This window comes from Rosa chinensis, chromosome 3 (genome assembly GCF_002994745.2).
Source record: "Rosa chinensis cultivar Old Blush chromosome 3, RchiOBHm-V2, whole genome shotgun sequence".
Classification (NCBI taxonomy): domain Eukaryota; kingdom Viridiplantae; phylum Streptophyta; class Magnoliopsida; order Rosales; family Rosaceae; genus Rosa; species Rosa chinensis.
The window spans coordinates 17,872,693-17,887,114 of record NC_037090.1 but is presented as its reverse complement, the minus strand read 5'-3'; the positions used below and the strand labels follow the sequence as shown (position 1 = coordinate 17,887,114).

Below are 14,422 nucleotides of genomic sequence, written 5' to 3'. Positions count from 1 at the left end.
CTTCTTCTTCGATGATGCTTTCTTAATTGGCTATATTGGTGAATCAACAATTTTAGTGCAATTTCATTCCCCACATCATTGTGCCCCAAAACGTGCATCTTTCTCATCATGCATTAACTTTTTAGACACCGCTTGCTCATCTGCCGTTTCTTGGACCACCCATAACGTTCCCAGTCGGTAAATATATAAATGCTGTAGTGGTAGCCAAAAAAAAAAAAAGAATAAGAATTAATGTATTGTTCGCCCAGAGTAGGATGGCTTGGTTTTTTAGAAGAAGAAATTGAGATTTGCTACCCACCGCAAACGATCATTTTCTCCAAAATTATAGGAGCGTGCATAATGCGACGTCACAACTTTGAGTGCAGTAAAGAGCTTTCACTTGTATAACGAAACACTAACATATGGTACGAGGTGGAGATGGCTGGACCACATTCTTCTTTCATGTGTTTGAGCCATGACTCGGTATGTCGTCATTGGTCTGAACCATTTTATGATCCTTTATGATCCGTTGCCAATTTTTGGCTATCCCTATTTTGTAGTCCCATGGCGTACTAGAGAGGTTTCTTTTTTTTTTTTTTTTTTTTACTACATTGTAACCCTATTCATACTTTTCCTTCTACTGGAATAAAATTGTTTTTATTGTGATAAAAATAACGCTGTCTATTTTACAAAAGAAAGAAAGAATGGCACATTCTCAGTTGGATGCAGCAAAACAGGAAAAATGGAATACAGTGGATGAATTATGTTCCTTTCTAGATTTATTTTTCATGTCATTAACGAGGAACACAAGCAATAGATGATTACTGTCTTCAACATTGTAGCCATTTGATAGAAACAAGAATGCATAAGGTCTACTGCAGCTACATTTGTATTTCGTTTTGGTCATGACCGCAACTACACCTTGATCACATGTTAAACGAGTGCAGAGAATGCCTGTTAATAAACATAGGGTAAAATTCTCCATGGAACAAGTCGGCGGTATTCTGCCCAGATCTCCCTATACTTCTCGGCACAGCGAGCTTCATCTCTTCTTTCTCTCCATGTAAGCAGAATTAGAAGATAAATTGGATAGAAATATGGGACTGGAGAACTGCAAAGTGAGTGAGTGTTAAATGGATAATTTTTTGTCTAAGAAGAAATTAATATGAACATTTGTACGAGACTACCTCATCCCACAAGGTAAACTAAAAGACAGTGCAAGTAACAAGTCCCCAAGGTAATTACAGTGTCTTGCAATTCCCCTGCACAAAATAAACAGAATGTGAGAGTATGTTAGTGATGAAACATCATGAACTTTTCACATGCTTTTCACTGGTAAGGCAGATCGTTGGCACCAGCATTGGACAGTCGGGATCATAACATTATGACTGAGATATACAGATTCATACATCCAGAGACAACGTTCAACAAAATCATCATGTGCCTAAACCAATAACTATGGGTAAGAGCCAGTCAACCCCTAATTCCAACAATACAAAATATGGTAAGTTGCAATTGTTCATTGTTTCTGATACTTGTTAAACAGACATGAGATGAGCATGCATTAGATGTTGAATACAACATCAGATTCACTTTTCAAATTACTTTGACTTTTATGAGTTTAGATTTCATTATCAAGCAGTCCAGGCAGTTGTTCCTCCTACCATAATGTATTCAGGGTCCAATCAAGTGTGTTATTTCATTCAAATCGGAGTTTGAAATTTGCTAGGTGAATGATTCAATTACCATAGTTCTTATTGATAGATCCAAGTCATTTGTTGATCAGTTGATGATTCTGAAACTGTATTCCTACATTTCTTTTTCCTAAAAGAATTCTGGAATGAAATCAAATTCTACAACTGTATTCAGTAAGATAAAGACAAAGATGCTTCAAAACTGTCCAAATATCATCTTTAAATGATGATGTACTACCATTACCTAGGCATTTTGTTTAACAGTTTAACTTCATTGATTTTTACCTTTAAATCATAAAGTTGATGACGAAAATGATGAGAAGAAGAAACAAAAGATGATAAGGAATGAGGAAAGCTCACCAATAACCAGAAGCAAGCAACTTTCCCCCAATGACCCTTGGAGGTTTACCCCATATAGGCGCTTTGGGATCTTTCTTAAAAACATGCTTTTGCTTGTTGGCTCCTCTAAATACTAGGTACCTGTCCAGCATGCTTTTGCTTGTTGGCTCCTCTAAAATAAATTATGTAATAGATCTTCGGATGCCAACTATATGTTAATAGAAACTTACCCGATCACAAAAGTGAAGCAATTTGCAATGACAGTGGCTGTCCTTAACTCTACCTTGTTACTCAGAAGCCACCAGCCCTATAACAAGTATATCAAAATTCAGATAACTATAACCATGAAGAATTCAACTGAGGGTTTAAATGTTGCTCCAAAATCATTCCTCAGTTTCCCAAAACCTAGAACAAATATGCTTTTACTATAACAGTTCTTTGGCAATCGTCAATCTGAGTTCTGACAAAAATGTATGGGAACATACAAAACCAGTTAAATATCGCAGTTCAAGTCCAGTGTTACATGCCTGGATACTAAAAGTGAAAGGAATCCACACTAGATCTCCAAATACCAGCATGAAGCCCAATCTCTCTGCAATTATGTCCCATCTGTAAAAGGAAACCATGTAAAGATAGAGTGGATATACAAAGAAAACAATTATAAAAGACCAAAATGCACATGCCCTCTTGATTATCACAACAACAATGAAACATAATACAGGAAGAAATATTACTGACCAGGCTAACTAAATTCTTTTTACATGAAAACGGGTATACACCCCTACGTACATATTAACGAAAACAAATGGCTACAGTGACCAGAAACCAATGAAGGATACAATAGGAATTGCATGTGGTAGTTCTGTCTGGGAGGGTAAGAGCATTCCAGAATAATTTTGAAGCAAAAAATGCTTCTTCATAAAATAGAAAGCAGATTGTAACAGGAGAAAACTATAATTGAATGATGCAACCAGACACCATGGTAATGCACTTACGTGGAGGTCATGTACTCCTCATGAATAAAGTAGTCCAGAATGTATAACTGGAAGAAAAAACAAGGACAGAATTCTCAGTAATTACAACAAGTAAACTAAGCAGAATGACGTAGTGGGCGAAGATGAGCATTTACAACGAGTGTACTATAGGGTTGCCCACTATCGGTGATGATGCACAAGCACCATAACATTTTTGTAGACGTACAGCACCACATGAACCATTTATAGAAATACAAATACAACACGCATACATAAATACACATCTAAAATGGGTTCCAAGATTACCGCACAGAATAACTGGAAGAGGACCATTGATCGACTCAACGTGCCCTCTTGGATACTTCTTGCGAAAATTGAAAGGTTGATAAATAGCCAGCCCATCATTCCAGCTCTAACAAAGAAAAACCTACAGAAAAGAATATTATCATCTTTACAGGCTTCATATACATCATAATATCAGACCAAATATTCATCTCATTTACTTCAGCAGGCCTAAACTTCATAGCAATAGTAATGTTATGGACGCAACATTAGTGAAAGTTACATGGAAAGTGAAAAAGACAAAAGGATTCACAGCCAGACTGCATTGAGATATAGATAACTGTTATATACTGAGGTAGAGGGGAACAAGATTCACATAAGAAAGATAATGAGACATTGGAAAAATAGGCGGTTACGGTTATAGTAGTATAGTACTGATTTTGTGGGTGTAAATTGAATACTGCCACAAAGATTGAAGAATAGATTACTTACTTGAGGTCGATGCCCATAAACTGAGGGTTCAGCTGTATTCCAAACCACCTATCAAACAAAGTCAGAGTGTCCATCTTAATATTACTGTAAGATCAATTCACTAAGGGATTGAAGCAAGTAGAGAAACTGAAGCCTTCAATTTCAACTATTAACTTTTTTATCATTGAATATAGCAGTGGTGAGGACAGGAATCAAGGATCAGTTCTTTGTCTAACAACACAAGATTGGTTTAAGAATGAATCTATCTCCAGTTGTGTATGTAAACATTATTTTATCAATATATATATTGTGATTGATTATGATTTTCACTAGTTGAAGGAAGATTTAACAAACTTTCTCTTAATCATAATGGTAATGCAAAATTTAGCACAAAATGTCAGAACCAGGGAGTCTCTAAATTGTGCAATCATGCAAAACGCAATGTCAAGGATAGGATTGTTTAACAGTATCAATACTAAACTCCATGTATAATATCTTGTCATAGCATGTTTCCCTCATTAAATTTTTTCAAAAAGATAAGAAAAGTAGTGGGTAGGGAAATTAGTTGTGTGTGTCTGTGTCCATTACAGTATAGATTTTTTTTTTTTTTTTTTTAACCAGTATACATCATGAACATAAAACCATTTCTCCAAACAGAGATTACTTCGAACTAACTTACAGAAATTGTTAAATTACCAGTCATCTAGAAGGTTCCCAGACAGATGAGGCTTTAAGGAAGAACTGCGGTTGCTCGTCTTGCAGCCAACAGCGTAAAGTACTAGTGTGACCTAACATTATAAGAAATCAAACAGACCAAAGAAGATAACATAATCAGAATGGTTCACTACTCATCTACTGGAAATGAAAGATGTGGTCTCACGAATTGAACAAAAGTGATTGCAGACTCATGAGATTTTTACAATATGGGGTTGAGAAGTAAATGAAGCACTGTTTATAGGCAAAATATTTGCAAGCTTGATTGAATGATTTTATCTAGTCAAATCAATTCACTGATTACTGTGGTATTTCAACAGGAATTGCTATTGAGGTTGTGCTGGTGTCCATATCGAGGCTTTTCTATAAGAGAAGCAAAGCTCAACATTTTCTTCTGGCAGTTGTCACACTGAGTTGTAATAAAGGGAGTCTCATCTTAAACAAGCATGCCAATATAAGATTTGTTCATGCACTTCACAAACTACAATGCCACTATCTATTTCAAATGCCACAACTGGAAAGTCAAAAAAATTAAAATGTCGATAGATTCCCAACTTACCAGAAAACTAAACAGGAAAGTGGTTGATAACAGCTCAAGTCCTCTGTCTGCTATTACCTGCAAACAATCTAATGATTTAAATATACACGTTCAATTTGTGATGCACATCACAATAAGCTGATGAAAAGGATAATAAATTATTATCACCATAACCTCCATTAATTTACAGCTTTAGATATATCAATTTTGTTCAGTCGCATGGAAATTGACCCACATCTAGGAAGGTCAAGCAACCAATCTCGGGGACAAATTAAAATGAGACATGATTGGTGTCTGCGGTTTTGATACGTTTGGAGGTACGCACCCAATGCACAAACAACAGCTCAAACTGTCCGGTATGCATTTTAGGTTCAGCTTGAAACTTTCCACTTTCGTCTTTTCAGAAAAAAATCATCAGTCCCATATTAGCTAGTACAGTTCTCTGTCCTTATGGCATTTGATACTATTCAAATCCTGGCCAATGTAGTTATATCATCTTCAATTTTCCCAACTCATTAAATCCCATGTAGTATCCGGGTATAGCTACATATTCTATGCTTGCATCTAAACAAAAAAAAATCGGAAACAGAGACAAGCAGCCAAGTAGAGAGTTCCAATGACAAAATATAGTAAATGCAAGAAACACATTGAAGTAGCGAACACGTACGGTAAGTGATATGATCTCCAACTTGGAAGCAGCCCCTAGAATCCCAGCCAGCAGCAGAAGCGATATCAGACCTATACAAATCAGGAAAAAGGTTCAGCAGCTACTCAGACATTTCATCAAACACTTGGTGTGCATAGATAGATAGTAAACACGGACCATTGCAGCGATAATGAAGACGAGACCCATCTTGTAAGACGGCTCCGGGGACAAGTTTTCCGGGAAGTATAGATCCGGCAATGGCCAGGTAAGCAAAGAAGAATGCTAGAATAGCGACCTGAAGAGAAACGAATGAATTAAATATGGGCGAGAAGAAGGTTGTGAGGGATTTTGGAGATGGGTACGGTACTCACGGAGTTCCAAGAGGGAATTAGGAGGTGGAGAAGAGAACCCAGATCCATGGTCGATGAGTGTAGAGACTTGGCAGCAGCGAAGGTTTTATGGCCTATGGGAAGAGCCCGCCTGAGATTTTCGCATTTTAAAATGCGGTGCGAATCAAAATGCGCCTGCTGAGGCTTTCTTAAGAATTATTGCAGCCGCGTTAGATGGGCCTTGTGGAGGGGACGTTTAAAACAAACCCGACTCATCAGACTGACCCATGTACCCGGCTAAGAAAAAGAACAAATTCCCCAATTTTGAAAAAGATAAAAAAAATGGCAATGGGGCGGGTCGGAGATGAATTGCGATATCAAACACAAATCATATTCTTGCCAATTAGTATTTGATTTAGATGTTTAGTAGGTAATTATTTTTCGAATGAAGCTGGGGTTGATTGAAATTCAGCTTAAATTTAGGTTTTTTTAGGGCAGCTCCAACCATTGGTTCTATTTAAGGGTGTTATTCTCATTTTAGCACCATTTTGTTGCATTATTCATATATGACTCATTCTCATCTCTAACAATGATGTGCTATATGGAGGTGTTATTTTCACTATTCTTGATTAAAATAGTATATGAGTATAATGTTTATGAATATTATATTAAAAATATGTTAATTTAATTAAGGGACAATGATAGAAGAGGTCATTTTAAAGTACTTTATGATAATCCAAACACCACAAATGTCCCCATGATAATTAAAGGCACCTATTAACAACCTATCACTGGAGTTAAACTTAATTACAAAAACTGTCACTGCTGGCTCTCCCTCCCTCCCTTCCGTTAATATGTTATCCATTCAACCCTTTACCAAAATCTCTCTCTCTCTCTCTCTCTCTCTCTCTCTCTCTCTCTCTCTCTCTCTCTCTCTCTCTCTCTCTCTCTCTCTCTACACAAACCCTTACCATCTCAACCTCCTTGACCGCGACCACCTCATTGAGACCTTCCTCGGCTTCTCCGACTCGCCGCCCTTGCTGTCGATCTCTCCTTCGAGCGGATTCTCGACTCCCGCGACTCCGACGCCTATCAGATCAAGCTCATTTATCACACCCGGCAGTTGGGATCGGTGCTCCTCGAGGCTCCGGTAAGAGCTCGGCGAGACGACGAGCCTCCAAGCACAACCCCATCGCCTGGGCTCTCCCTCTCGACCTCACCATCAAGGTAAGTCCAGGTTTTATTGTTAAAGTAAAAATTGAACTGTAATTGTGGTCGGAAACTGGTTAGAACGTGTTAGTTTTTGCGCATTCCGACAATCGGTTCGATTATTTCGTTTTGAAGTTGCACTTTGCCATTTTCAGTAGCAAAATTACACAACTAATTTTCATGCTAATAGAGACAATCCATATGGATCATTTTGAGTTTCGAAAGAATTAGCTTTTTCGTTTTGAAAGGATGAAGTGGCCTTTTGCTTTTTTTTTTTTACTTTGGTGTTGGTTTATCAGGCTTGTTTTGCATTTCAGTTGCGATTTATAAATCGATTTTCGATTTTGTAAATTTCTGATCACTAATTTTCGTCATATGGATACTTGGATAGTTTCGAGGTTCCGGTAATTTGTTAGTCATTGTGGTGATTATAAGAATCTTTAGCATCATTTGTGCATGTGGAACTACTTAGTTTATCAATGATTAGATAGGAAGTGCATTATTTGAGTAATGTGGTGATATGCAGGTCTTTTCCATGCTCCATACTCAAAGCATACGCTATCCTGGAGCTACTTATTCAATGTTTAATAAATGTGCCATGGATCTTCTTGCTATGCGAATATTGACTTAACACCAATTGTCCTAGAAGTTGACAATGGAGTAGTTTCCACAATGATACGCGGACAAGGAAAGCTCTTGAGTAAGTGTTTATTTGTAGCCAATAGTTTTTGGAACTTCATACTCTATAATATTTGTGTGCACGTGAAAGCTGTGGTGAACATTTTTTGTTTGCATTTGGTCTTTTAGTTTCCTCCTTTCACCTGTATTTACATATTGTTTTTCAATTTTGGAGGTGCAATGCATTATTCCTAATTTGTAGTAATGCTACTTTGAGGATGTGATACTCTCATTTTGATTGTATCTTTGATTTTCTATATCTTATTTAATTTTGATCATGGTTATTTCAGGTCTCTTAAGCTTGGTGTAGTAATTTCAAGCCCGGCATCAATTGGATACGGAATTCCATTTACATTTATGAAAATGCTCATAATGATTTTCTATATTGTTGTAACATGTATACATAATTCCATTTACATTTATGCAACTGCTGTATATAGTATTTTTTTGGTTGGAGCTGCATATTCTAACAAAGAAGTTGAACTGTGATTTCGAGATGATAGAATCTATGTTATGTCACAAGCGGTTCTTTCGTCATCTCCCTGGTGTTGTTATATATTGTTTTAACATGTCACTGTCAATCACTGGCCAGGCCAAATCTCTAGTGAGGTCACTAGTCAAGTCACTGTTTACCTTAAGTCACTGGCCATGTCACAGTCATGAACATGTCATTGTTAATCTCTGGCCTGTGAAGTCATTGCTCAGGCCAAATCCCTAGTTAGTGAGGTCACTGGCCAAGTCATTGTTAACTTTAAGTAAGTCACCAACAAAGTCACTGGTCATGTCACTGGCCCCTCCCTAGTTAATGAGGTCACTGGCCAAGTCATTGTTAACCTCAAGTCACTGGTCATGAGCATGTCGCTGTCAATCCTTGGTCAAGTCACTGTTAACCTCAAGTCACTGACCATGTCACAATCATAAACATGTTACTGTCAATCCTTGGCCAAGTCACTGTTAACCTCAAGTTACTGTCAATCAGGGCCAAGTCACTGGCTAGGGCAAGTCTCTAGTTAATGAGGTCATTGGCCGAGTCACTATTAACCTCAAGTCCATAGTTAATGAGGTCACTGGCCAGTGAAGTCATTGGTCGGGCCAAGTCCCCATTTAATAGGGTGATGCCTTATTAAATGGCCAGTGACTTTGCCTTGAAGTAACATGGTCAATGACATGTTACTTCAAGGTAAAGTCACATTTGATTATGTCTTGTGTGTGATGCTGTTTAGGTTATATGCTTTACTAAAATGGAAGTGCTGCTAGTTCAAATGCATACTTTATAGGATGATATAATGAAACTGGCCAGTGAGGTCACTGGCCAGGTCACTAGACAAGTAATTGGCCAGAGAAGTCAATGGAAAGGCCAACTTCTTGGCAACGTATGTTAACCTCATGTCACAAATTATGTAACTGATCATGTAACTGACCATGTAATTGATCATGTCACTGACATTGTCATTGACATGGCCTGTGACTTCACTGGCCAAATCAGTAGCTGGCCAAGTTACTGGTCATGTAACTTGCAAACTCAATGCTAACCTTCTTATTTTAAAAATGAAACAAGAACAAGTCAAGTCATTGGATAATCATTGTTATATTCATATCATTGACCATGTTACATTGCAAGTCCTTAACCATGTCATTGTTATACAAGTCATTGATATATTTTGGAATTTTCAAGTCATAGTTATATTTAGGTCACTGGCCAGGTAATTGTTAACTTCAAGTCACTAGCCATGCCACATTGTCATTGGCCAGGTCATTGGTCATGTCACTGTCAATAACATGTCACTTGTCGAGTCATTATTATATCCATGTTATTGACTTTGTCGATGACATGTCAATCTCCGGCCAAGTCACTGGCTAGTGAAGTCAACGGTCAGGTCAAGTCCCTAGTTAGGTGAGGTCACTAACCAAGTAACTGTTAACCTCAAGTCACTAACTATGTCATTGGCCATGTTACTGTCATGAACATGTCACTGACTATATCACTATCAATCCCTGACTAAGTCACTGTTAACCTTAAATTACTGACCATGTCACCGTCAATCCCTGGCCAAGTTATTGTTAACCTCAAGTCACCGGCAAACTCATTGACCATGTCACTGTTAACCTCAAGTCACTGGCTATGTCATTGGTCAAGTTACTGTTAACCTCAAGTCACCAACAAAGTCACTGACCATGTCATTAGTCAAGTTGCATGTCACCGACCAAGTTATTAGCCATGTCACAGTCATGTCATTGTCAATCCCTAGTCAAGTCACTAACTATGTCACTGTCAATCTATGGCCAATTCTGGCTAGTGAAGTCATTGGTCAGGCCAAGTCCTGTCTTGAGTAGTGTTTTAGTAGTACCTTTACACAAACAGACACAGCCACTATCCTCAAACCAAGGGCTAGAGCATCCATTATCTGGCCCTGATTAGTTTGATGAGTAGGTTGGAGACTATATCCAGGCAAATCAAAGTTAGAAGTTAAACTCAGTCGGCTAACTAACACAATTTCTTGTGTCCTCCAATATATCAAAATTGTATAACTTAAACATAAGTAACAACAGTTCCAAAACAACTCCAAAATGGCACCAACAAGATTCCCAATAATCCGCTTTAAAATGGCACCAACAAGATTCTCAATAATCAGCTTTAAACGTGTATGTTACAATTCTAAATTACAAACTGTCAACAGATAACTTCTCCAGAAACACAGACGAATAAAAAAAAAAAAATATTGCATGACACTATACAAAGCTATCTCAGGGGGAAATGTGAAATATCTAATGAAGTTATCATCTTCCAAATGCTATTACATGTTTCATAGGCAGTCATCTTCTCTGCATCAAATTCAAAGTTTTGTACCGCTTTCATATCTTTATCCACAACATCTGTAATTTATGGCTTAAGGAGAACAAGTTCATTGCAATACTAAAAATCCATCAGATTTACTAAGAATTATTGCACAGTAGAAAAGTGAATAAACGAATGAATGATTTATTGAATACACATATTATATGCATGTGATAACTACTAAGTAAGATGTTGCAATGAGGATACTTGCGTATGGCATCATAACTGACTTATGCGATGATTACCTAAATATTGCGAAGTCCACTGTCATTGAGATTTTAGAACACTTCACGAAAGCAATCTAGAATGTGTACCACGAGACTTACCTTTGCTAACCAACACCGGCAGATTTGCGACTGCTACTCGACAAAGCTGCAGAATGGGAATTCCCAGGGATGGTCGGGAGCCTTGATTGTATGCACTAGCAATGGAAAAATTGTTTCACTAGATGGGCGGGGCAGTATACTTGCTACAAGGGGAAACCAACAATCATCTTGGAGGCGGTAGACTCCTACAATACTTGAATTTTTCAAGTAAACCCAACAATGGTCAAAGCATAAATCTTTACCAACTGAGTCATAGTACGTCGACTTAACATTCATGAGCTACATACAATATTAAGTAAATAAAATATTAAAAAAAAAAGATGGCTTAGTATAAATCGATTAATAAACTATATAACAACATTTTACTTTTCACAACTAGTAAATAAAAAAATTACTACTAATTAACATATTTAAATATAATTACCTTATCCTCCATATTTTCGCCGCTTTGTCGTTGAAAAGGCTTGACCTTGTTAATAGCTTGCCGCCATTTCATACATGTTGGACTTATTTTTTTCCAACGAGCCTTACAACTAGAAGGTGTTCTAGTTACGCAATCCGTCGGTTTGTGCGCATTGTACTCCTCCGCAATACGATTCCACAATAAATCCGACGTTTACTCAGTTCCGACAGCACCATCACCACCAACAGTGATCCAAGCTTGGCAAAGAATAACTTCTTCATTGTGCCTCCAAGAATCATTTCTTAGCCCCATTTTTTCCAAGAGAAAGAAGAAAAAAAATGTAAGAACAAGAAGATGAGTGAATAAATGAAACTTTTTAAAGGAGATTGAGGATATTTGGTGATAGGAATTAGGAAGAATGGATTGGTATTTATAGAATTTTCTATAATTTACTGTTCTAAAAGGTAGATTTTTTTCCACAATTTTCTGTTAATTTTATTTTTTTGAATAAAACTGAAATTAATAACCCTCTATTTAATAGGAGTCGTTGATCAAATTTTTTGACAAAATCTGATCTTTTAGATTGCAAATATATCTGTTGCATTATAAAAATAAAAAAAAGACAACATTAGAGCCGTCCATATTTTAAATGGACGAATTTGAACCATCGAGATATATGACGTTGGGGGGGGGGGGGTTACAATGGTCTTAAGGGGACATGACAGATCCTCTGGGCCCCACAACTGTAGCAACTTTCCGCCTTTCTTCTTTCTCCCAGTGCGCCACGCACGCGTCCTTGCTAGAGATGCATTCCCTCCATAGCGTGCTCCTCCTTTTCTCTCTAAAGCGCGCGGAACCGGGGCTTGGGTTGGGTTAGAAGATGGAGTGATCCTGTGCCACTGTTCAAAGGTGCTGGTTTTGAAAAAGTTCCATAAATGAGACTTGGGATAGCACCAAGTCCTATAATACCAGGTTTAGCACCCCCTAAAAGCCCTGTTGGAGATGAAAAGTCTTATATTGCACCCAATTCTAGTATGGCACCTAATGGTTGGAGTTGCCCTTAGTGTTCTAACCATAAATTAAAAACTCAAGATCAATTGTTAAGCAATGGCAACAGAGCCTTCATGATTGAAAATGATGAGAAGAAGAAGTTTTCCCATAGAACTGACAATGTGAGAACTAAAAAACATAAATGAAAAAAGAAAAATAAAAAAAGGAGATGAAGAAGTAGGGGTATTTTTAGAATAAATAACAAAGACAGTGTGATTTATAAAAAGAGGAGTGTAATGATCAATCTAGTGCATTAGTCAGAGTCTTATTTGAATCCATACAACTCGATTTCTGACTTGACCCCTTAATCGGGCTCGAGTGAAGAAGATGACCTGCCTGAAAGCTGCGACATCCTCGAACAACCCTTCAGAGAATGTTCAAGCAAGCTACACATTTTATAAACTACTGCCATCTTCGTATGTATTGTTAGCCAAATAGTCACCCTCAAGTATAATGGGTATAAATGATAGTATAAGGATTTAAGAAAGGTTGTCGAACCCACGAGGATTTGATTCATTTCACTAGCTAGGGTGTGAACTTAAGGAGAGCTAGAATATGCAAATGTACAATCACAAACCAAAATTCACAAGGAAATCTAGGCTCATAGTGAGTACGTGCATTGTGGTGGTACTGAAATTGTTTGTTGGATAAAGTGGTGAACCAAATTAAAATAAATGCTTAAATGTAAACTAAACTACTCTAAACTAAACTAGTAAAATAATGGATGAAGTTAGGGATTGGATTGTCTACCACTGACCTCCTTGCAAGTATTGAAGTTCAAATACAAGTGACGCTATTCTAAATTCTCAATTACCCTCTTTGCATCCGCATAAGACTACAAAGACTTAAACTCCTTTAATGTTATTAATTCCAACCGGATAAGTCTAGAATTAACTACCTAAAAATAAATCTTATTACCGGTTAAGTCTCAATTCATTGTTCCTAGATGCATAAAGCTTTGAGTTTAGATAATCATGCAAGCAAACCAATCCTAGATCTAGGTGATTTTAACTCACAACCTTCACATGTACATAGAGGATGCTATCAATGGTCAATGCTAACTACTCCCTAAACATTTTTTTCATGAGATGACAAACACAACACATTCAAATTAGTTAAGTTTGAATGAATGCATTCACTTCTTAAATTAGCATATGAAGATGAAAATCACAAATAACTTCAAATGTAAACTAAAACATCAATTCATACAAGTTTGGCTAGAGCTTTCAACCCTAGCCCCAACAAAGTAACTACTCACTCATAATCATACAAATTAGCATCAAATTTATAAAGTATATCAAGGTAAATCAAAGAGCTAAGGAAATAATGAACTAGTTGAAGCTTGACAAACCAATGGGTAGCTTCTCCTTGTTTTTCTCCTTCAATGCTCCTTGAGTCCTCCTTGATGGTGGAATAGATGGATAGATGATGAACTTCTTGTTGATAGTGAATGGAATGGTGATGAAGATATGATGTTCCTTTGACTAACTTTGAGTGGTAGTGATGGAGTAGTGGTGGTGGAACATGGTAGTTGTGATGGTGGTGATGGAGGTTGAGGAGTATGGATATTATGGGTTTAGATTTTGTGAGGTGAAAATGGAGGTTTTGTGGTGAAAATGGAGAAAGAAAAGATGTAATGGGTGTGGTATGGGTGATTTTTTCTTCCTTGTGAGAAGAGGTGCTTAAATAGATGGAGAGAGGTGTGAAATGGTGATTAGAAGGTAAAGAAAACAGCCATAGCCTTGTAAGAACCATATATGTGGAGTATGAGAGTGGTAATAGATCCCAAAATCAAGGGAAAAGAGTATAGGAGTGATGGTGTAGGTTAGAGTAGGAAATAATGAGTGAGGGATAGTGATTAAGCCTAAAACATGATAGATATTAAAGTGATGATGATTAAGGTCTAACATGTATAAATTCAATATTTATACATGCTAAAATAGACTTAAAAACA

General features: G+C 37.2%; 1 protein-coding gene and 1 long non-coding RNA gene across 2 annotated transcripts; both read right to left on the bottom strand.

The window, feature by feature from the left end:
- Positions 1-698: 698 nt before the first annotated feature.
- Positions 699-6,200, bottom strand: LOC112195389 (delta(14)-sterol reductase). Its single transcript, XM_024335810.2, has 13 exons — positions 6,009-6,200; positions 5,815-5,932; positions 5,659-5,729; positions 5,013-5,069; positions 4,436-4,527; positions 3,761-3,808; positions 3,293-3,413; positions 3,008-3,054; positions 2,540-2,621; positions 2,243-2,319; positions 2,034-2,153; positions 1,167-1,241; positions 699-1,090 (listed from the first exon to the last, which is right to left on the bottom strand). Exons 1-13 carry the CDS (start codon positions 6,054-6,056, stop codon positions 937-939), a joined length of 1,110 nt encoding a protein of 369 aa, XP_024191578.1. The 5' UTR covers positions 6,057-6,200; the 3' UTR covers positions 699-936.
- Positions 6,201-10,450: 4,250 nt separating this feature from the next.
- Positions 10,451-13,168, bottom strand: LOC112194978. The gene is made up of 2 exons (XR_002934237.2): positions 11,440-13,168; positions 10,451-11,208 (listed from the first exon to the last, which is right to left on the bottom strand). It is a non-coding gene; the product is annotated as an uncharacterized LOC112194978 (long non-coding RNA).
- Between the last annotated feature and the right edge of the window lie 1,254 nt (positions 13,169-14,422).